The 23765-nt window shown below is 45.5% G+C and overlaps 2 protein-coding genes across 7 annotated transcripts in view; one reads left to right on the top strand and one right to left on the bottom strand.

Moving 5' to 3' along the window:
• wdr27 (WD repeat domain 27) overlaps window positions 1-9125 on the bottom strand; it is a 60606-nt gene extending 51481 nt beyond the window's left edge. For 4 of the 5 annotated variants that reach the window (XR_014768804.1, XM_084709095.1, XM_084709096.1 and 1 more), the window contains exons 1-8: window positions 8656-9125; window positions 7914-8055; window positions 6907-7031; window positions 5746-5859; window positions 5598-5649; window positions 3532-3602; window positions 2242-2383; window positions 1835-1934 (exon numbers count right to left, since the gene is read on the bottom strand). Coding sequence is in view for 4 of the 5 variants with exons in the window: in XM_084709095.1 (XP_084565221.1) it covers window positions 1835-1934; window positions 2242-2383; window positions 3532-3602; window positions 5598-5649; window positions 5746-5859; window positions 6907-7031; window positions 7914-8055; window positions 8656-8850 (941 nt within the window). In the remaining variant the exon portion in view is untranslated. The remainder of the gene's footprint in view (window positions 1-1834; window positions 1935-2241; window positions 2384-3531; window positions 3603-5597; window positions 5650-5745; window positions 5860-6906; window positions 7032-7913; window positions 8056-8655) is intronic. The other variant, XM_084709097.1, reaches the window with a different exon arrangement.
• A 713-nt stretch (window positions 9126-9838) lies between these two features.
• psme4a (proteasome activator subunit 4a) overlaps window positions 9839-23765 on the top strand; it is a 64887-nt gene continuing 50960 nt past the window's right edge. The window contains exons 1-4 of one of the 2 annotated variants that reach the window (XM_084709093.1): window positions 9839-10427; window positions 15225-15365; window positions 16957-17073; window positions 19217-19273. In XM_084709093.1, the coding sequence (XP_084565219.1) occupies window positions 10231-10427; window positions 15225-15365; window positions 16957-17073; window positions 19217-19273 (512 nt within the window). In that variant the 5' untranslated portion in view covers window positions 9839-10230. The remainder of the gene's footprint in view (window positions 10428-15224; window positions 15366-16956; window positions 17074-19216; window positions 19274-23765) is intronic. The other variant, XM_084709094.1, reaches the window with a different exon arrangement.

The following is a 23765-nucleotide window of genomic DNA, read 5'->3' as shown; positions in this document are numbered from 1 at the left end:
AGGAGAGGAGAGTAGAGGAGGAGAGAGGAGAGGAGAGTAGAGGAGGAGAGAGGAGAGGAGAGTAAAGGAAGGAGAGAGGAGAGGAGAGTAGAGGAGGAGAGAGGAGAGGAGAGTAGAGGAGGAGAGAGGAGAGGTGGAGAGAGGAGAGGAGAGTAGAGGAGGAGAGAGGAGAGGAGAGTAGAGGAGGAGAGAGGAGAGGAGAGTAGAGGAGGAGAGAGGAGAGGAGAGTAGAGGAGGAGAGAGGAGAGGAGAGTAGAGGAGGAGAGAGGAGAGGAGAGTAGAGGAGGAGAGAGGAGAGGAGAGTAGAGGAGGAGAGAGGAGAGGTGGAGAGAGGAGAGGAGAGTAGAGGAGGAGAGAGGAGAGGAGAGTAGAGGAGGAGAGAGGAGAGGAGAGTAGAGGAGGAGAGAGGAGAGGAGAGTAGAGGAGGAGAGAGGAGAGGAGAGGTGGAGAGAGGAGAGGAGAGTAGAGGAGGAGAGAGGAGAGGTGGAGAGAGGAGAGGAGAGTAGAGGAGGAGAGAGGAGAGGAGAGGAGAGTAGAGGAGGAGAGAGGAGAGGAGAGTAGAGGAGGAGAGAGGAGAGGTGGAGAGAGGAGAGGAGAGTAGAGGAGGAGAGAGGAGAGGTGGAGAGAGGAGAGGAGAGTAGAGGAGGAGAGAGGAGAGGAGAGGTGGAGAGAGGAGAGGAGAGTAGAGGAGGAGAGAGGAGAGGAGAGGAGAGTAGAGGAGGAGAGAGGAGAGGTGGAGAGAGGAGAGGAGAGGTGGAGAGAGGAGAGGAGAGTAGAGGAGGAGAGAGGAGAGGTGGAGAGAGGAGAGTAGAGGAGGAGAGAGGAGAGGAGAGGTGGAGAGAGGAGAGGAGAGTAGAGGAGGACAGAGGAGAGGTGGAGAGAGGAGAGGAGAGTAGAGGAGGAGAGAGGAGAGGAGAGGTGGAGAGAGGAGAGGAGAGTAGAGGAGGAGAGAGGAGAGGTGGAGAGAGGAGAGGAGAGTAGAGGAGGAGAGAGGAGAGGTGGAGAGAGGAGAGGAGAGTAGAGGAGGAGAGAGGAGAGGTGGAGAGAGGAGAGGAGAGTAGAGGAGGAGAGAGGAGAGGAGAGTAGAGGTGGAGAGAGGAGAGGAGAGTAGAGGAGGAGAGAGGAGAGGAGAGGAGAGGAGGACAGAGGAGAGGAGAGGTGGAGAGAGGAGAGGAGAGGAGGACAGAGGAGAGAGGAGAGAAGGAGAGGAGAGGTGGAGAGAGGAGAGAAGGAGAGGAGAGTAGAGGAGGAGAGAGGAGAGAAGGAGAGGAGAGTAGAGGAGGAGAGGTGGAGAGAGGAGAGGAGAGTAGAGGAGGAGAGGTGGAGAGAGGAGAGGAGAGTAGAGGAGGAGAGGTGGAGAGAGGAGAGAAGGAGAGGAGAGTAGGATTCAAACAGACTCATTTAAACACATTAAGACATTAACATAATAAGGTTAGCATTTAAAAACATTAAAAAACAACTATTAAATAACCAACATAAAATGATAAGCTGATGAAAGCTGGAGCATGAGAATGCGTGACCCTGGTTGTGTCGTGGTTGTGTTGTGGTTGTGTTGTGGTTGTGTCATGGTTGTGTTGTGGTGGTGTTGTGGTTGTGTTGTGGTTGTGTCATGGTTGTGTCGTGGTTGTGGTTGTGTCGTGGTTGTGTTGTGGTTGTGTCATGGTTGTGTCATGGTTGTGTCGTGGTTGTGGTTGTGTCGTGGTTGTGTTGTGGTGGTGTTGTGGTTGTGTTGTGGTTGTGTCATGGTTGTGTTGTGGTGGTGTTGTGGTTGTGTTGTGGTTGTGTCGTGGTTGTGCCGTGGTTGTGTCGTGGTTGTGTTGTGGTTATGTCAGACCTGCTCTGCTCGGGGGAGCAGTATCTGGAGCTACATGAGAAAGAACCCATTGTGAGGACCGGTCTGTCCATCTCCACAGAGCCTGGCTGCTTCTCCACACCTGGAACACACACACACACAACACACACACACAACACACACACATTACACACACACACACATAACACACATGAATCCACACAGGACACACACACACAACACACACACATGACACACATGAATCCACACAGGACACACACACACACAAACATTATAACCGTACACATACTGGAGTCGGTTATAGCATTTCAATGGAGTTCAAAAAATGTACAAAGTGAAAATCCCCCTTGGACATCTGCTAAATGAACACACATTCCACTGCCTGCTCCTGCTGTCCAGACTGACTACTGGGTAGTGTGGCATCTCACCCATGTTCTGGGTCTGTCTCTCCAGCTGCTGCTGGTGTCTCTGCTGGTGTCTCTGCTGGTGTCTCTGCTGGGCCTTGTGGAGGTCCAGCCGGCTCACCGTCCGACAGCGGCCGTCCCCATCAGGCAGGGAGAAGCAGCACACCTGGCACCAGGGGATCCAGGAGAGCAGACAGGTGAGCAGACAGGTGAGCAGACAGGTGAGCAGACAGGTGAGCAGACAGGTGAGCAGACAGGTGAGCAGACAGGTGAGCAGACAGGTGAGCAGACAGGTGAGCAGACAGGTGAGCAGACAGATTACACTAGATGTGTGTGTGGGTGTATGTGTGTGTATGCTTGTTGGTTAGTGTGCCTGCGTGTTTGTGTGTATGCAGGGCTCAACATTCACTTTTTGAGGCTCCCGTCCTTTGGACTAGTACATTAACGTTTCACTTGCACAAAAGTCACTTGTCCGGGTTTTTTTTTTGGTGTTGACGTTAGCTAGCTAGCGTTGGCATGCAGCTGTGTACCTAGCAAGCATTAGCAGCATTTTTATCGGTTAACTTAATGTAATTAAATATCAGCTAATGTTCAACTGCAAAGTATACACCCTTTAAAGGATCCTTGGTACAGTAAATCAGCCTTTGCCAGGTAGAAAAGGAAATTGTAGAAGAAATAAAAATAGTTAACACCAACATTTAGTGGCATAATCCATTGTTATGTCTAAATTATTACAAAATTATTTAAGATATTGTCAGAGAAATTTAGGATGTAACGTTATATTCTGAAAATACTGGTGCTAGCATTCCTTGTCAGCAGAGAACCCCCTCGCTACATGACCTATAGATGACACTAGGCTTACGTAAACAAACTGACCCAGGTCCGACTCTCCTCGTCCTGATTGGTCAGCTGTCAGAAAGCGCTTGATGTCACCCAGCGCTTTTCTGAAAAGTTTAGAAAATTAAACTAAAAAAGGTGTTGGGCGTGGGTTTTTTTAAAAAGCGTCCGTTTTTAAAAGGTGGCCGCATTTTCCTTTTCCCATAGGGTTGCATGTAAAAAAGGCGCTGTTGAAAACATAAGTCAAGTGTGAAAACGGCTTAACATGGCATTTTATTTTGTATGAGTTTTAACTTGTCCAGTGGGGCAAGTACATTTCTCTTCCACTTGCCCTACAATAAAATCCACTTGTCCCGGACAAGCGGACAAGCCTTAATGTCGAGCCCTGCATAGTTTGTGTGAGTTTGTGTGTTAGGGTGTGTGTGTGTGAGTGTATTTCGGTCAGTGTGTGTGTGTATGTTTGAGTGTGTGTCTGACCTGCCCATCTGCAGAGCCAGTGACCAGCTGTCTACTCTCCCCCAGGAAAGCAATGCTGAGGAGAGGAGAAGCTGGGAAAGACAGGAACAACAAGTTGAACTGCATTCCCATAACACTCAGCTACACAACACTGTAAATACCACCTCAGCTACACAACACTGTAAATACCACCTCAGCTACACAACACTGTAAACACCACCTCAGCTACACAACACTGTAAACACCACCTCAGCTACACAACACTGTAAAACACACCACCTCAGCTACACAACACTGTAAACATCACCTCAGCTACACAACACTGTAATCACTACCTCAGCTACACAACACTGTAAACACCACCTCAGCTACACAACACTGTAAACAAACACCACCTCAGCTACTCAACACTGTAAAAAACACCACCTCAGCTACACAACACTGTAAACATCACCTCAGCTACACAACACTGTAAAAAACACCACCTCAGCTACACAACACTGTAAACATCACCTCAGCTACACAACACTATAATCACCACCTCAGCTACACAACACTGTAAACACCACCTCAGCTACACAACACACTGTAAACACCACCTCAGCTACACAACACATTGTAAACACCACCTCAGCTACACAACACATGACATCAGATACACAACACATCACCTCAGCTACACAACACTATAAACACCACCTCAGCTACACAACATATTACCTCAGCTACACAATACACTGTTAACATCCCCTCAGCTACACAACACACTGTAAACACCACCTCAGCTATACTACACTGAAAAAAACACCATCTCAGCTACACAACACTGTAAACACCACCTCAGCTACACAATACTGTAAACAAACACCACCTCAGCTACAAAACGCACTGTAAACACCGCCTCAACTACACAGCACATCACCTTATCTACACAACACACTGTAAACATCCCCTCAGCTACACAACACACTGTAAACATCACCTCAGCTACACAACACTGTAATCACTACCTCAGCTACACAACACTGTAAACACCACCTCAGCTACACAACACTGTAAACAAACACCACCTCAGCTACACAACACTGTAAAAAACACCACCTCAGCTACACAACACTGTAAACATCACCTCAGCTACACAACACTGTAATCACCACCTCAGCTACACAACACTGTAAACACCACCTCAGCTACACAACACTGTAAAAAACACCACCTCAGCTACACAACACTGTAAACATCACCTCAGCTACACAACACTATAATCACCACCTCAGCTACACAACACTGTAAACACCACCTCAGCTACACAACACACTGTAAACACCACCTCAGCTACACAACACACTGTAAACACCACCTCAGCTACACAACACATCACTTCAGCAACACAACACACTGTAAACACCACTTCAGCTACACAACACATCACATCAGATACACAACACATCACCTCAGCTACACAACACTATAAACACCACCTCAGCTACACAACATATTACCTCAGCTACACAATACACTGTTAACATCCCCTCAGCTACACAACACACTGTAAACACCACCTCAGCTATACTACACTGAAAAAAACACCATCTCAGCTACACAACACTGTAAACACCACCTCAGCTACACAATACTGTAAACAAACACCACCTCAGCTACAAAACGCACTGTAAACACCGCCTCAACTACACAGCACATCACCTTATCTACACAACACACTGTAAACACAACCTCAGCTACACAACACACTGTAAACATCACCTCAGCTACACAACACTGTAATCACTACCTCAGCTACACAACACTGTAAACACCACCTCAGCTACACAACACTGTAAACACCACCTCAGCTACACAACACTTCACCTCAGATACACAACACATAATTTCAGCTACACAACACACTGTAAACACCACCTCAGCTACACAACACACTGTAAACAACACCTCAGCTACACAGCACATCACCTTAGTTACACAACACACTGTAAACACCACCTCAGCTACACAACACACATCTCCTACATGGATATCACCAACACTTGGTTCTCAGCTACACAACATGGTTCTCAGCTTGCACATACCTGACAGCACACTGGACCGGTAGAGAACAGCTTCCTTATTCACATCCCACACCTGAAAAAAATATACATTCTCCCTGTAAGGTCTTTAAATTTAATATGTAATTATATACACAGAAATCACATACAGTAATAGTATGTGTGTGTGTACCATAAAGGTCCGGTCCTCTCCAGTGGACACCAATGTGTCCTGGTCCCAGGGGCAGAACTCTGCTGCAGTCACCGGCCCCCGGTGGCCCTTCAGAGCCCCGCCCACCTTCTCCTGCTGCCTCACAGACACACACGGACACCCTGCTAGCACGCACCAGTACTCACCAAACTCTCCAACACACTAGCTCCACCCAGCTAGGTCCGCTAGCACCGCACCACCTACCGCATGCACTTTTACAATGTGTTTTTACCTAGGGGGAAAAACCCAGCAAGCATGCCCTTAATAGGTATTTCCTGTTTCGCTTCTGTAGAGGCACACTACGCTCCACAGCTATGTGCATGTGTACATGAATGAGACGAGCAATTCCACTTAGACCTCCATGAAATGTCCTGTCCTAGGTGCAGTGTGACAGGTGAACTGCCCTGTCCTCGGTGCAGTGTGACAGGTGAAATGTTCTGTCCTAGGTGCAGTGTGACAGGTGAAATGTCCTGTCCTAGGTGCAGTGTGACAGGTGAACTGTCCTGTCCTAGGTGCAGTGTGACAGGTGAACTGTCCTGTCCTAGCTGCAGTGTGACAGGTGAACTGTCCTGTCCTAGGTGCAGTGTGACAGGTGAACTGTCCTGTCCTAGCTGCAGTGTGACAGGTGAACTGTCCTGTCCTAGGTGCAGTGTGACAGGTGAACTGTCCTGTCCTAGGTGCAGTGAGAGAGGTGAACTCTCCTGTCCTAGGTGCAGTGTGACAGGTGAAATGTCCTGTCCTAGGTGCAGTGTGACAGGTGAACTGTCCTGTCCTAGCTGCAGTGTGACAGGTGAAATGTCCTATCCTAGGTGCAGTGTGACAGGTGAACTGTCCTGTCCTAGGTGCAGTGTGACAGGTGAAATGTCCTGTCCTAGGTGCAGTGTGACAGGTGAACTGTCCTGTCCTAGGTGCAGTGTGACAGGTGAACTGTCCTGTCCTAGGTGCAGTGTGACAGGTGAACTGTCCTGTCCTAGCTGCAGTGTGACAGGTGAAATGTCCTGTCCTAGGTGCAGTGTGACAGGTGAACTGTCCTGTCCTAGGTGCAGTGTGACAGGTGAAATGTCCTGTCCTAGGTGCAGTGTGACAGGTGAACTGTCCTGTCCTAGCTGCAGTGTGATGTGGCTCCAGCAGGCAGACACCCACCTGGGAGCTGAGGATGTAGATGTAGGAGCCCGAGCAGGCACTCACTCTCTGGTCAGAGCTGCTGAAGGAAAGATGCACCACAGTGCCTAGGAGGGTTCCAACTATGGTTCCATCAGCAGCCAGACCTGAGCAAAAGTGTTTCATTTATTTAATTATACATTTTCAACCCTTTCATGTCTGTCCAGTCATTGATAACACATATTCTTGGTCAGAGAATATCAACACACACTACAGTGTTTTCTATCAAACAGTCTCAACCGTATTTCCTTTTCATATCAGTATCATTGCCACCTCCCTGATATACTGTTGTAGTTGTGTTACTGCAGCTTTGTTTTGTAGTTGTGTTGTAGTGTTGCTGTTTTGTTTTGTTACTGTTTGGTAGTGTTACTGTGCTGTAGTGTTGCTGTGTTGTTTTGTTACTGTTTTGTAGTGTTACTGTGTTGTTTTATTACTGTGTTGTAGTGTTCCTGTGTAGTAGTGTTCCTGTGTCCCTGTGTAGTAGTGTTACTGTGTTCCTGTGTAGTAGTGTTACTGTGTTTCCGTGTAGTAGTGTTCCTGTGTTCCTGTGTAGTAGTGTTACTGTGTTCCTGTGTAGTAGTGTTCCTGTGTTCCTGTGTAGTAGTGTTCCTGTGTTCCTGTGTAGTAGTGTTCCTGTGTAGTAGTGTTCCTGTGTAGTAGTGTTCCTGTGTAGTAGTGTTACTGTGTAGTAGTGTAGTAGTGTTCCTGTGTAGTAGTGTTACTGTGTTCCTGTGTAGTAGTGTTACTGTGTTCCTGTGTAATAGTGTAGTTGTGTTCCTGTGTAGTAGTGTTCCTGTGTAGTAGTGTAGTAGTGTTCCTGTGTAGTAGTGTTCCTGTGTAGTAGTGTAGTAGTGTTCCTGTGTAGTAGTGTTGTAGTGTTCCTGTGTAGTAGTGTCCCTGTGTCCCTGTGTAGTAGTGTAGTAGTGTCCCTGTGTAGTAGTGTAGTAGTGTTCCTGTGTAGTAGTGTAGTAGTGTTACTGTGTTGTCACCTCTTCTGCTCCTGCTGCTGCATCTGTCCAGGTCCCAGACGATCACATAGTCAGCCGAGGCAGAGCAGAGAAGGGCAGGGGTACCCTGCGCACCGAACTCCAGAGCCCCGACCTCTCCATGGTGTCCACACAGACGCACAGGCTGCACAACCATGGAGGACCATATTACTATCTTACCAAGGAGGACATTCTTACTATCTTCACATGGAGGACCATATTATTATTAATATGGAGGTATTATCTTATAATGGAGGTATTATATCCGTATTATCTTACCATGGAGATTTTATCTTTATACACGGGCAGACAACTAAATGATTATTCGGAATGAAATCATGCTTGTGTTAACTAAACCTATTAACGACCGGCCAACGACCTGAATGAGTTCCACTGTCGCTTTGAAAGACAAGTGGACTGTCCTGAGGCACACTTGCCCACCCCCGAGGCCCCCGCCCCCGAGGCCCCCACCCCCGAGGCCCCCACCCCCGAGGCCCCCACCCGCGAGGCCCCCTTCCCCACCACCACCCCCCCCCCCCCCCCCCCCAGCACCACCACCCCCCCCACACACTTTTGAGCGCCTGGTGCTGGCACACCTCAAAGCCATAACAGACACTTCGACGTATATGCCAGCCTTGAATTAAAACTGTATGGCAATACAATGCAATTTAAGTTTCAAAATGATTTACGTATATATTTTTTTTATCTTGACTAAATGTGCGTTTAAATGTAATTTGTATGCCACCTGTAATGTATGACGGACCTTCTCTGCAGGGTTCTGATGGTTGTACACCAGCAGGTCGTTGCTGTTCGATGGTACGGCACAGTAAGAGGGGCTGCAGGCCAGCGGCACGTGAGAAACCAGACTGTCGAAGGACAACGACAGCCTCTCCACCATCACTATTTTGTTTCCACTATCTTCTCCATGTCCGCTCATCATGGTTCTCTAAACTTGGACAGTGTTATGTTTCTAAATGTAACACACTACTGTACAGTACTACAGTAGCCTACTGCCAAATGTCAAAAGGCGCAAACAAGATCGAGTTGTTGATAACACAACAAGACACCCTTTCTGCCGATTACCTAACCTAGCTCTGATGACCTTTCATACCCTTGAATCTTGTACCTTTAGTTTTGTTCTCAAACGCTAAGTACAGTACTTAGCTACTAACTAGCTAGTGCTAACTGTTCAAAATACAATGCTCCAGTCGAGTGTTGCCTAGAAACCAGTAACGCTAGCTAATGACTCAAAACATCTTCAACCACAAGGTGGCAGACTCACCCCACAATATCTTTCCATGCTGTTTGACATGACAGCCCGACGCCGGTCCACACTATCTCAACATTTTATCCTGGGACTCGTTTTGCTTCTCCAGGTGCACTCACTACACAGCTATTGAGTATGTGCTGATGTGTGAATGAATTATAAAAATAGAAGGCGCACTGAGATACAGTCAACCCAGCCTGCCTGAGAGCATTGAGAGCATTAATGCTAGTTCTAATTAGAACTATGTAGTAAGTAGCTAGCTAATTGTAAAGTAAATTAATATGTGATGATCTGCGTGTTTGATCTGCAATATTTAATACATAGCTTACTGTATTGTATATATGCTATTTATTAAGATGACTCGACAACATAGTTAGCCTATCTAGAGCTGTCTGAAAATAGGTACGTCGTCACAGGTATAGAAACTTGAGGTGAACTAAGAATACATCGTAAGTAGATTTAACGTGATCTTGTTTGTCAGGCCAAAGAATTAACTGGTTCACATGCTCGGGTTCCCAGGTTTAAAAAAAGACTATGAATGAAGAGAAGACGCATTGTGGGAAATGTAGTTCTGGTTGTAAAATGACGCCTTGGCGTGGGGAGGAGCCAGCTTGGTGCTCAGTGAGAGCAAAATAGCCCAGTGGACTCCGACAGCGGTCAGATGATAGCTAGTTAGCTAGCTGACCAACAACACTACCGATACGGATTTTAACAGGAGTAAATCACGACTTTTTCAATTACCAAAGCACTCCATTTTCGTTTTTAAGGAAGAATCTACGACTGAGAATCGATCATTTATTTTAGTAAAGCAAATTCAGAAGAATGTCAGTTAGTGCTAATATATTAGGCGACTGAAGAGAACTTGGATGCTAACATTAATACCACCAAACTACAAAGGGGTCAAGTAGAATAGCAAGTTAGCTCCGACAAGAATATTGCAAAAAGCCAGTAGTGCTGGCTAGTAGCAAACGTGCGCTGTCAGATAACGTTGGCTTAAATAGCTCCAGGTTTCCACGCAAAGAACAATAAAAATAAATTTTTGGAAACTGTAATATGAAAAGAGACGCGTCGGAGACATTAGGATTTGTCCCTCAAAAAGACATTGTCTACAACAAACTTCTGCCTTATGCGGACAAGTTGGACGAAGAATCCAATGATATTTTGATCAAAATAAAAACAAACTTGGGCCGGGCTGTTCAGCTAGGAGAGATATGGCCGGGAGTCTTGTTTTGGACACGGAAACTTTCCACGTAAGTTGTTGAACTATGTAGGCTAGCTATATTAATGGCTAGTGTCCTCGTTGTTAAACGTGTTAATTGTATGATAAACATGTACACATTAGTAATTTGTTGAGTTGTGAGGTAGCTAGCTATCTCTTTGCTAAGTTAGCGTGCTTGCTAGCTAGCTGTCATTGATTTTCTGCAACCTTCTTGATCTTAATGTTGAGTCGCTAACTTTGCGGTTCTTCGTTTCATTCATCTAGGTCATCCCGCGGTGCGACTGATTGCATAGCTGCGATTCCATGTGGAATCCGCTTCTAGTTGAGTCGGTTGTACCGTGCTTGAGCGACACCTTCATTGACATGAGTTAAGCACGTGGGCAGCACCAGTTACCTGTCTACTGTGATGCGGATCTAGTCTACGTTAACTAGCTCCGATTGGAAAACTTGCACGTATCTGGATAACCAACGCTTTTCGGCTAGTCATCGCCTAGTTTTTAAAAACACAAAAAGAAACACTAACCGACCTAACAATCTCATCTGGTTACTATTGAGTAGGCCTTGTTGTGGACTGAGGCCCATTATCGTAGCAATAGACAGTGCTACATAATACTAAGCAGTCTTGAATTGTGTGTTGGATAGAGCTAGCGAGCTAACTAGTAGTGGTGGAACGTGTCGCTCCCGACAGTCGGCTATTGTTAGCTAGCTTGGCTGGCCATATGGGCAAAGTGGCACAACGGTTTCCGGCTATGTTAACCCCGCTAAGATAGTATTAAACTGGGTGTCTATAGACAGCTACAGTTAGCTGCTAGTTGCGTCTAGTATTGTAACTGGCCATCGCAGTGAAAAAAGCTAGCCATCGAGCCTAGGTAGTTTGTATCGTTGATACATTCAAGAGGACACTTTGGTAATGCTTTCTAGCAAGAGAGCGAATTGACCAGAACGTAGTTACGCAGCCCTACTGATGTTTGTAAACATGTTGTCAGTGATATCTTACCACTGCACTTGTTACAGACACTGCCTAGTCACGATGCAATCTTAGTTGACTAGAACCAATAGTGTGGTAGAGTACCATCTGAATACTGTTTCTATCTTTTTTGTTCCTTAAACCAACTGACCTTTGGATTGAGTAAAGCAGGACAATATTATCACAAGTATTCATTATCTCCCCTACAAGCTCTGAATATACAACACTCAATGGTGACCATGTTTTGTAACCAAATGCCATCAGTATGTCCTCATAACATTCTGTACTGAGAACCATGTGGAACTCGACTGTAAACAGCTCAAGTGAGGATTGCACAAGGATTGAGTGAACTGCGTGATGTAGCCTTTTGAATGTGCTTGTTGTTGTGTACACAGATGAAAGGCATGTAACAGCTAACCTGACCCAGAGATGGGCTCCACTCATGGTCAGAGCTGTATGGAAACATTCCCCCAGGCCAGTTGTAGGTTTGGGCTGGCTATAGACAGTTTTATCTAAAGCAATGTACAGAGGATGTTGAATCTGCAATTTCTTAATCAGGTTTCAAATGCTCTACCCCTGAGATATCTAATCTTCATGTGACCTAGAGGGTAGGCAAGTGTACCTAACCCCTGGTCTCAGACCTAGAGGGTAGGCAAGTGTACCTAACCCCTGGTCTCAGACCTAGAGGGGTAGGCAAGTGTATCTAACCCCCACCTCTCGTGTATCTAGAGGGGTAGGCAGGTGTATCTGACCACTGGTCTCTCTAGAGGGGTAGGCAGGTGTAGCTAACCCCTGGACTCTAGAGGGGTAGGCAGGTGTAGCTAACCCCTGGACTCTAGAGGGGTAGGCAGGTGTAGCTAACCCCTGGTCTCTGGTCTCTAGAGGGGTAGGCAGGTGTAGCTAACCCCTGGACTCTAGAGGGGTAGGCAGGTGTAGCTAACCCCTGGTCTCTGGTCTCTAGAGGGGTAGGCAGGTGTAGCTAACCCCTGGTCTCTAGAGGGGTAGGCAGGTGTAGCTAACCCCTGGACTCTAGAGGGGTAGGCAGGTGTAGTTAACCTCTGGTCTCTAGAGGGGTAGGCAGGTGTAGCTAACCCCTGGTCTCTCTAGAGCAGGGGTCCACAAACTGTTGTCTGCGAGGGCCAGATAATTTTCCTTTCTGTAATTTGGGGCTGGGTCGGAAAATAAAATTACTTGGGCCATAGTAACTACCAGTATGGATATTTATCATGATTTTAAATGTATTTATTATGCTAGATTAGTTTATTACTATGTTATGCACTATATTAGGGCCGGAATGGGGCCACTTTTCAGCCCGCTAGTGTCAGGGCCAAGACCGGCCCACTTTTTTTTGTATACCAAACAGGGCTGGATGCAGCATGCTTTAACTGGGGGTGCAGTGAACTTTTCTGGGGGGTATCATGATTACAGAAAGGGATCGTATTATTTTTTTTATATTGATACCATTTTTGAGACTGCTAAAGATCCGAGTGTTAATCAGGCACGGAGCCAGACTTTGTTAACATTCTGGGCTTAGCCGAAACCTAGGACGTATGGGTTTGATGTGATGCAAGATAGGGACTTCAACATGTAATGCGAGCGCTCATAGCGCGTTTGTCAATTGGTAAAACCTTGTCTAGTGATGCCATCACTCTGGCCCTGCTCCCATCCATCCTCGCTGACGCGTATCGTTAGTGTAGGGCCCCCGGCCCAGCTATCGGTAGCCGCCTATCTGAGAATTGTTTTGGGAAAAGACGAGCTATGGACCCAACCAACTCTATTTAGGAGGGGAGAACTCCCTCATATGGTACAACCCATGCAGAGGCTGAGGTGTCAGAATGTGGAATGTGTGTAGCCTACTTTAAGAGAAGATAATACTAACGTGACAAATGTCAACAACAAAAAGTCCTCGACCGGCCCAAAAGTGAAGCGGCCCACCGGGAACTCTCCCGATTACCCACCTGGCCCTGCACCATACATTCGTACATATGAAAGGATATATATAACCTATTAAAAGAGCATTATTAATATTGTAAATGACTTGTTTCATATTCATTGCTATTGAAATCAAAACATCTACTTACTTTTTAATCAGTGTAAAACTAAAAAATAATTTAAGACTGGCATTGTTCAGAGGGCCGGTCCAAATGCGTTGGCGGGCCGTAGTTTGGGGACCCCTGCTCTAGAGCATTGTTTCCCAAAGACTGGGTTGCGACCCTCAGCTGGGTCGCAATATATTTTTTTGGGCTTGCCTTGTCACAATCCACTCTTGCCGAATTATTCACTGATGATTGGCTTCTCAATTTGTCTTATCTGGCCGATATCATTTCATCCATCAATGAACTGAACTTCAAATTACAGGGACGACTATGTTTTCCTTAATTGGAAAAATGTTCAGGCTTTTCAAAAGTCTTTGAAGCTGTGGCTTGCACGACTCAAAAGGCCAGACCTAAGTCACTACATGCCACTGTATTGCAGCTTGTAGAATGTACATGATGTTGCGGCCGCACAAGTGAAACACCTCTGCGCTTTTTCAAACTCAACTCGCTGCACTTTTTGAGAAGTTTGATCGCTATTTTTCATCAGAAAGGTATGCCATTCGGAATGATAAATGTGGATCCAAAATCCATTCGAATTTGAGAGTCCTGAGTCTTTGCTTGAGTTGACGCTTAGTCCTGCAGAAGAATCCGAGTTGTTGCAGCTCAGCTGCGATCGCACTCTGCAAAGACGTTATGGATCTGTGACCTTATCATCATTCTAGATAATAATTTCGACAGAATATCCTATCCTCAGTATGGCCAGTATTTCTATGCTTATTCCTTTCACTACTACATATATTTGCAAATTGGGATTTTTTGTGCTCACAAAAATGAAGATAAAGCACAGAAACAGACTGAATGCTGAGCCTGAGCACAGAAACAGACTGAATGCTGAGCCTGAGCACAGAAACAGACTGAATGCTGAGCCTGAGCACAGAAACAGACTGAATGCTGAGCCTGAGCACAGAAACAGACTGAATGCTGAGCCTGAGCACAGAAACAGACTGAATGCTGAGCCTGAGCACAGAAACAGACTGAATGCTGAGCCTGAGCACAGAAACAGGCTGAATGCTGAGCCTGAGCACAGAAACAGACTGAACGCTGAGCCTGAGCACAGAAACAGACTGAATGCTGAGCCTGATGTGCTTGTTGCGCTTTCTTCCTGCACCCCGAACTGGAACGCGCTACAAAAACGCAGACAGACCCACCTATCCCATTAGCAATGTTGAAATGTTAGACATGGTTTGCATAATTTGTAATCATGTTGTAATTATTTATATTTTGTTCCAATATTGCTGGTTCAATTGAATGTTGAAAAGAAGAATAAATGGGCTATATGTTTGTCTTTTTTTTGTAGATTTTGAAATTGAATGTCCAAATCGGCAGTTATTGGATACCTTGTTTTAATATTGCTGGTTCAATTGCATTGTTTTTCATTGTTTAAAACTTGAGTAGTACTAATTGTTCAGAGAGAAGTGATCACTCTGTCTGAGATAGCTTATTAACAAGGGCCGGGTTTCCCAAATTCGTTAAGAACGTTCCTAAGAAGCTCTTACCGTTAAGAGCTTCTTAACGAATCTGGGAAACCCGGCCAATGGCAGTATGCCTACAAGTTCTGAAATAACAATAAAATATAATTTATAAAATAACAATAAAATATCCTCATTAATGGTCAAATCCACCTTTATTTTGTGATTTAAAAATAATGTCGATTGGCTTGGGTCGCGAAGGCTTGTGACTTTTAAAATATCCCCAGAAAACAAGTTTGGGAAACACTGCTCTAGAGGGGTAGACAGGTGTATCTAACCCCTGGTCTCTGCTGTAGGTATATGCGCCTGTATGGAAGGAAGTTCAGCAAGGAGGACCATGTGCTGTTCATCAAACTGCTGTACGAGCTGGTTACCAGCCCCAAGCTGGAGATCAGCATGATGCAGGGGCTGGCTCGACTCCTCATCAACCTGCTCAAGTAGGAACCTACCTCTCCAATTCATGCTGTAACATATTGTCACCTCCAATACATGATGCAACATATGATCACCTCTCCAATACATGCTGCAACATATGATCACCTCTCCAATACATGCTGCAACATATGATCACCTGTCAAATACATTCTGCAACATATGATCACCTCTCCAATACATTCTGCAACATATGATCACCTCTCCAATACATGCTGCAACATATGATCACCTCTTCAATACATGCTGCAACATATGATTACCCACAATACATGCTGCAGTAATGATCACCTCTCCAATGCATGCTGCAACATATGATCACCTGTCAAATACATTCTGCAACATATGATCACCTCACCAATACATGCTGCAACATATGATCACCTCTCCAATACATGCTGCAACATATGATCACCTCTCCAATACATGCTGCAACATATGATCACCTGTCAAATACATTCTGCAACATATGATCACCTCACCAATACATGCTGCAACATATGATCACCTCACCAATACATGCTGCAACATATTACTATCACATCACCAATACATGCTGCAACATATTACTATCACCTCACCGATACATGCTGCAACATATGATCACCTCACCAATAGGGTTGGGGATTGTTTCAATTTGATCAATTCCAATTACGATTCTGGTTTTGAATCTGTTTTTTTTTTCTAGGGTTAGATGAAAATAAACACGAGGGAGGGGTAGTTCTATTAAGTTTACTTGCGAGATGCCTCACTTGTGTCGTGTCCGTCTGTTCTGCTATCAACTACCAAATAAACGTAAAGTGCTGATGCTATCAAAACACACACGGCTAGCTAACACTGCATTCATTGAGACTCAATTGCTTTCTGCCATCTTAAAACGTCAAAGCTGGAATCGCCAGAAGATTGTCTGTGGCGACAGCTACTCTCTAATTCTTAATATCCATGTATTTCTATTTGCCATATTTTCCAAAGAATATGTCAGAGCTCTCCGGCGAATTAGTTTGAGCAATTTTGCCTTTTGTGCCCCACTCTGCCATTTCCGTTTCATTATGTCAGGCCATCATTTAATGACTAACTGGAAGTTAGGTGAGGAAGTTTGGTGCCTTATATTTGATCTGTTAAGTCAACCAATCATCCTGTAGCCATGTGAAAGGCTCAACCAGGGAGGACAAACAGTGCGGAAGAAACCTCTTCAAAATTTGCAATTGTATCTTCTGAAAAATACCACCAAGGGATCGTAATACCTTTTGTAGTAGTTATGAACCGAAGTGAGGAATCTAAATGCACGTTTGGAACCGGTTTTTGATACCCAACCCTTCTCAACACTACATTCTGAAATATATTAATAACACCTCACCAAAACATTCTGAAATACTAATATCACTACCAATAACTTGCTGTAATATTAACATCATACAAATAAGGTAAAAATGCTGCCGACACTGCTAAAGAGAACTCTGTTTGTGGCTTGGGGTTATGAAAGAAAATATGCATGTTTGCAATGTCCTGTTCTTGTGACAGCTGCTCGTCTCTGTGGGACAGTGACCCAGATGGGTGGGTGTGGCGGTGTTGTAAGCCCCTGTGCCATCCTTACAGGAAGAAGGAACTTCTCTCACCTGAGGACCTAGAGTTGCCATGGAGACCGCTGTACGAGCTTCAGGACAGGATCCTCTTTTCCAAGACTGAGCATCTGGGCCTCAACTGGTTCCCCAAGTAGGCCCTCACATTATTACACCTACACAGTAGGCTCTCACATTAGCACACCTACACAGTAGGCTCTCACATTAGCACACCTACACAGTAGGCCCTCACATTAGCACACCTACACAGTAGGCCCTCACATTAGTACCCCTACACAGTTGGCCCTCATGTTAGTACACCTACACAGTAGGCCCTCACATTAGCACACCTACACAGTAGGCCCTCACATTAGCACACCTACACAGTAGGCCCTCACATTAGTACCCCTACACAGTAGGCCCTCACATTAGCACATCTACACAGTAGGCCCTCACGTTAGCACATCTACACAGTAGGCCCTCACGTTAGCACATCTACACAGTAGGCCCTCACGTTAGCACATCTACACAGTAGGCCCTCACGTTAGCTCACCTACACAGTAGGCCCTCACGTTAGCACACCTACACAGTAGGCCCTCACATTAGCACACCTACACAGTAGGCCCTCACATTAGTACCCCTACACAGTAGGCCCTCACATTAGCACATCTACACAGTAGGCCCTCACGTTAGCACATCTACACAGTAGGCCCTCACGTTAGCACATCCACACAGTAGGCCCTCACGTTAGCACATCTACACAGTAGGCCCTCACGTTAGCACATCTACACAGTAGGCCCTCACGTTAGCTCAGCTACACAGTAGGCCCTCACATTAGTACACCTACACAGTAGGCCCTCACATTAGCACACTGACACAGTAGGCCTCCACGCTACCACACTTTTACAGTAGGCCTCCACGCTAGCACACATACACAGTAGGCCCTCACATTAGCTCACCTAAACAGTAGGCCCTCACATTAGCACACATACACAGTAGGCCCTCACATTAGCACACCTACACAGTAGGCCCTCACATTAGCACACCTACACAGTAGACCCTCACATTAGCACACCTACACAGTAGGCCCTCACATTAGCTCAGCTACACAGTCGGCCTCCACGCTAGCACACCTACACAGTAGGCCCCCACATTAGCACACCTACACAGTAGGCCCTCACATTAGCTCACCTACACAGTAGGCCCTCACATTAGCACACCTACACAGTAGGCCTCCAACTATGTTGTTGGCCTTGCTGGCACATGAAGAGTGTGTTTTTGAATGGAGCTCATCTTAACGTTAGTGGTGTAGTGAAGGGCTTACCTTGTGACAGTGGTGGACTTCAGCTTTGTTTACATGGTTTAAGCACACAACACATATCTTTTGGCAACACTTAACATTAAAGTTGCATGAACTTGTAGCTATACAGCAATACCTAATATAAACAACTTTGTAGGTACGTTGGAATTGCTATTAAATGAAATGGTATTAAGTGTTAGTGGTATAGGTTAGTACAAACATGTAAGAAGACACAGTATGGAGGAGCTTTTTAAGGTGTAGTTGGAGGTTGTCTTACCAAAAACAGGATCAACTTACCTCTGGAAAGCCCAACCTTTCCTATACCAAGTTTTATTGATGTTATAACTTACTGCTAAACCTTAAGGATGTGTTTCTACATAGCAGTTCCTACAATTTTGTACAAGTGGTATTGCAATATAGTTACATGGTAGTTATCATAACCTTCTTGTAAGTTCTGCCCAGTGTTTAAACAGATGAAGAACGAGTCATTCAGGTTTAAACAGATGATGCACTAGTCCTTCAGGTTTAAACAGATGATGCACTAGTCCTTCAGGTTTCTGCTCTGGGATGTGTGGAGAACTCTTGGATTACAGCAGTGGAATTCCCCTCAGTCATGAACTTGTTTAGGCCCATATTAGTTCTGTCACCTCTCAGACCACCTGTTCCAAACCACCGCCCCCCTCCTGACACGCACGCACACACACACACACACACACACGGGCCAGCAGTGCGAGGGGCTCTTCTATGGTGCCATGGGAACATTGTCAGACACCTTACTTTAACATCAGCACCACGCAGGGAAGTAGGCACCGGCCCACCTCTTCTCTTCTCTATTTTTAAAACGGATGTTTCAAAAAGCTGATTCTGTATAAGGACATGTTTTTGCTAAACATGTTGATGAATTGGTGTATTCTGATCTGATTCATATTGAGGTGGGATTGGCTGTTGGTATTGTGCTAAACATGTTCTTCATGCCTTTCTCTCCTTTTACATTCAGTTCTCCTCGGCCTCGCGCTTCCTCTAAACACATAATCATAAAATTGTTTCAGAGGTGGTAAGGACAATACTTCTTTGTGTTATATATATATTTTGTCCCACAAGGCACTTGTTTTTATATGTTGCATGCAAAACCTAAAAGCACTCGGGACACACTGCTTCATTGACTTTGACACGGACAGAATTCCTGAACAATCAATGTTAACATTCCCCTCATACTGGAGACTGTCGCACTGCAGCTAATAAGATTATTATTATTTTGTTGTCTCCCATTCCCAATCTTATTAGCATCACCAGAAGCAGACCCACACTAGTATTAGCATTAGCATCACCAGAACCATCCCACTAGCATTTAGCAATAGACAAAGTAAAACAGCAGCTCTGTAGGGGAGTCCTGGTCAGACAGTAAGACAGCAGCTCTGTAGGGGAGTCCTGGTAGGACAGTAAGACAGCAGCTCTGTAGGGGAGTCCTGGTAGGACAGTAAGACAGCAGCTCTGTAGGGGAGTCCTGGTGGGACAGTAAGACAGTAGCTCTGTAGGGGAGTCCTGGTGGGACAGTAAGACAGTAGCTCTGTAGGGGAGTCCTGGTCAGACAGTAAGACAGCAGCTCTGTAGGGGAGTCCTGGTGGGACAGTAAGACAGCAGCTCTGTAGGTGAGTCATGAAGGGTTTGGAAGAGGGGGTTGCAGGTCAAACTAAAGGTTATTGGGTCTGCAGGTACAGTGTGTCGTCGTCTTGGAAACCTGACACTTATCCAGTCCCCTGCCTAGAAATAGGAATAGCAGGTCATGTTTGCACCATGAGATGTGACAATGTGTAGGACTATTATCGAGTAGTAAGTAGTTAGTAGGCCTGCACTACTAGTAGTCTCAAGGCCTGTAGTATTGGAGTCAGTAGGCCTGCACTACGAGAGTAGTCTCAAGGCCTGTAGTATTGGATTAGTTGTAAAACATCTCAGGTGTCAGGCAGCCTGGTGGTTCATTACAGTTGGCTTGAATGGGAGATTGGTGACCAGCTGAATGGTCTGGCAGGATTAAACTGGCCCTCAGCTTGCATGAGAGTGCAGGGAGTGAGGGGGTGGCAGTACAACTACTCAGTTGGAAAATGATATTGGTCCACAGTTTCTGACTATGTTCTGTGACCATAGTCTTACCTTGTCAGCCCATGTAAGGACGGTAAGGGTTAGAATACTCAGGAAATAAAAAGGTGAAAATAATATAACCAAAGACGGATGGGTGCAGCTCAGTGGTTGGAGGGTTTGATTCTAGATCAAGAGGTTCAAAGGAAGTTAAAATCTCCCCCTGTACGTAGCTTTGGATGAAAGCGTCTTCTAACTGAACACATTATGATTATGACATTATTATAAGGTTTTCATATTAAAGCAGACCGGAGTCTAGCAGCAAGAGTCGAGAGTGAACAAGGGATGTGGTTAAACACTGGGACACAGGGATGTGGTTAAACACTGGGACACAGGGATGTGGTTAAACACTGGGACACAGGGATGTGGTTAAACACTGGGACATAGGGATGTGGTCAAACACTGGGACACAGGGATGTGGTTAAACACTGGGACACAGGGATGTGGTTAAACACTGGGACACAGGGATGTGGTTAAACACTGGGACATAGGGATGTGGTTAAACACTGGGACATAGGGATGTAGTCAAACACTGGGACACAGGGATGTGGTCAAACACTGGGACACAGGGATGTGGTCAAACACTGGGACATAGGGATGTGGTTAAACACTGGGACATAGGGATGTGGTCAAACACTGGGACATAGGGATGTGGTCAAACACTGGGACATAGGGATGTGGTCAAACACTGGGACACAGGGATGTGGTCAAACACTGGGACACAGGGATGTGGTCAAACACTGGGACATAGGGATGTGGTTAAACACTGGGACACAGGGATGTGGTTAAACACTGGGACACAGAGATGTGGTCAAACACTGGGACATAGGGATGTGGTTAAACACTGGGACATAGGGATGTGGTTAAACACTGGGACACAGGGATGTGGTCAAACACTGGGACACAGGGATGTGGTTAAACACTGGGACATAGGGATGTGGTCAAACACTGGGACACAGGGATGTGGTTAAACACTGGGACACAGGGATGTGGTTAAACACTGGGACATAGGGATGTGGTTAAACACTGGGACATAGGGATGTAGTCAAACACTGGGACACAGGGATGTGGTCAAACACTGGGACACAGGGATGTGGTCAAACACTGGGACATAGGGATGTGGTTAAACACTGGGACATAGGGATGTGGTCAAACACTGGGACATAGGGATGTGGTCAAACACTGGGACACAGGGATGTGGTCAAACACTGGGACACAGGGATGTGGTCAAACACTGGGACATAGGGATGTGGTTAAACACTGGGACACAGGGATGTGGTTAAACACTGGGACACAGGGATGTGGTCAAACACTGGGACATAGGGATGTGGTCAAACACTGGGACATAGGGATGTGGTTAAACACTGGGACATAGGGATGTGGTTAAACACTGGGACATAGGGATGTGGTTAAACACTGGGACATAGGGATGTGGTTAAACACACGGCAGTGTCAGCAATTATACGCGGGAGTGAGAATGTGGCGTTAGACGAGGTAAAGCCTGGTGAGGGATGATGAGTTAATCAAACTGATCTCACCACTACAGGAAGTGTTATTCAGACTGATCTCACCACTACAGGAAGTGTTATTCAGACTGATCTCACCACTACAGGAAGTGTTATTCAGACTGATCTCACTACTACAGGAAGTGTTATTCAGGAGACTGATCTCACCACTACAGGAAGTGTTATTCACCAGACTGATCTCACCACTACAGGAAGTGTTATTCATCAGACTGATCTCACCACTACAGGAAGTGTTATTCAGACTGATCTCACCACTACAAGAAGTGTTATTCAGGAGACTGATCTCACCACTACAGGAAGTGTTATTCATCAGACTGATCTCACCACTACAGGAAGTGTTATTCATCAGACTTATCTCACCACTACAGGAAGTGTTATTCAGGAGACTGATCTCACCACTACAGGAAGTGTTATTCATCATACTGATCTCACCACTACAGGAAGTGTTATTCAGACTGATCTCACCACTACAGGAAGTGTTATTCAGACTGATCTCACTACAACAGGAAGTGTTATTCAGGAAATGTATCTCACCACTACAGGAAGTGTTATTCAGGAGACTGATCTCACCACTACAGGAAGTGTTATTCACCAGACTGATCTCACCACTACAGGAAGTGTTATTCATCAGACTGATCTCACCACTACAGGAAGTGTTATTCATCAGACTGATCTCACCACTACAGGAAGTGTTATTCAGGAGACTGATCTCACCACTACAGGAAGTGTTATTTAGGAGACTGATCGCACCACTACAGGAAGTGTTATTCATCATACTGATCTCACCACTACCGGAAGTGTTATTCAGACTGATCTCACCACTACAGGAAGTGTTATTCAGGAGACTGATCTCACCACTACAGGAAGTGTTATTTAGGAGACTGATCGCACCACTACAGGAAGTGTTATTCATCATACTGATCTCACCACTACCGGAAGTGTTATTCAGACTGATCTCACCACTACAGGAAGTGTTATTCATCAGACTGATCTCACCACTACAGGAAGTGTTATTCAGACTGATCTCACCACTACAGGAAGTGTTATTCAGACTGATCTCACCACTACAGGAAGTGTTATTCATCATACTGATCTCACCACTACAGGAAGTGTTATTCAGACTGATCTCACCACTACAGGAAGTGTTATTCAGACTGATCTCACTACTACAGGAAGTGTTATTCAGGAAATTGATCTCACCACTACAGGAAGTGTTATTCACCAGACTGATCTCACCACTACAGGAAGTGTTATTCACCAGACTGATCTCACCACTACAGGAAGTGTTATTCATCAGACTGATCTCACCACTACAGGAAGTGTTATTCAGACTGATCTCACCACTACAGGAAGTGTTATTTAGGAGACTGATCTCACCACTACAGGAAGTGTTATTCATCAGACTGATCTCACCACTACAGGAAGTGTTATTCAGACTGATCTCACCACTACAGGAAGTGTTATTCAGACTGATCTCACCACTACAGGAAGTGTTATTCAGACTGATCTCACCACTACAGGAAGTGTTATTCAGACTGATCTCACCACTACAGGAAGTGTTATTCAGACTGATCTCACTACTACAGGAAGTGTTATTCAGGAAATTGATCTCACCACTACAGGAAGTGTTATTCATCAGACTGATCTCACCACTACAGGAAGTGTTATTCAGACTGATCTCACCACTACAGGAAGTGTTATTCAGACTGATCTCACCACTACAGGAAGTGTTATTCAGACTGATCTCACCACTACAGGAAGTGTTATTCATCATACTGATCTCACCACTACAGGAAGTGTTATTCAGACTGATCTCACCACTACAGGAAGTGTTATTCAGACTGATCTCACTACTACAGGAAGTGTTATTCAGGAAATTGATCTCAC

Source organism: Hypomesus nipponensis, chromosome 11, assembly GCF_054491055.1.
Source record: "Hypomesus nipponensis isolate SF chromosome 11, ASM5449105v1, whole genome shotgun sequence".
Classification (NCBI taxonomy): Eukaryota; Metazoa; Chordata; class Actinopteri; order Osmeriformes; family Osmeridae; genus Hypomesus; species Hypomesus nipponensis.
This window is presented reverse-complemented; position numbering and strand designations above follow the sequence as displayed.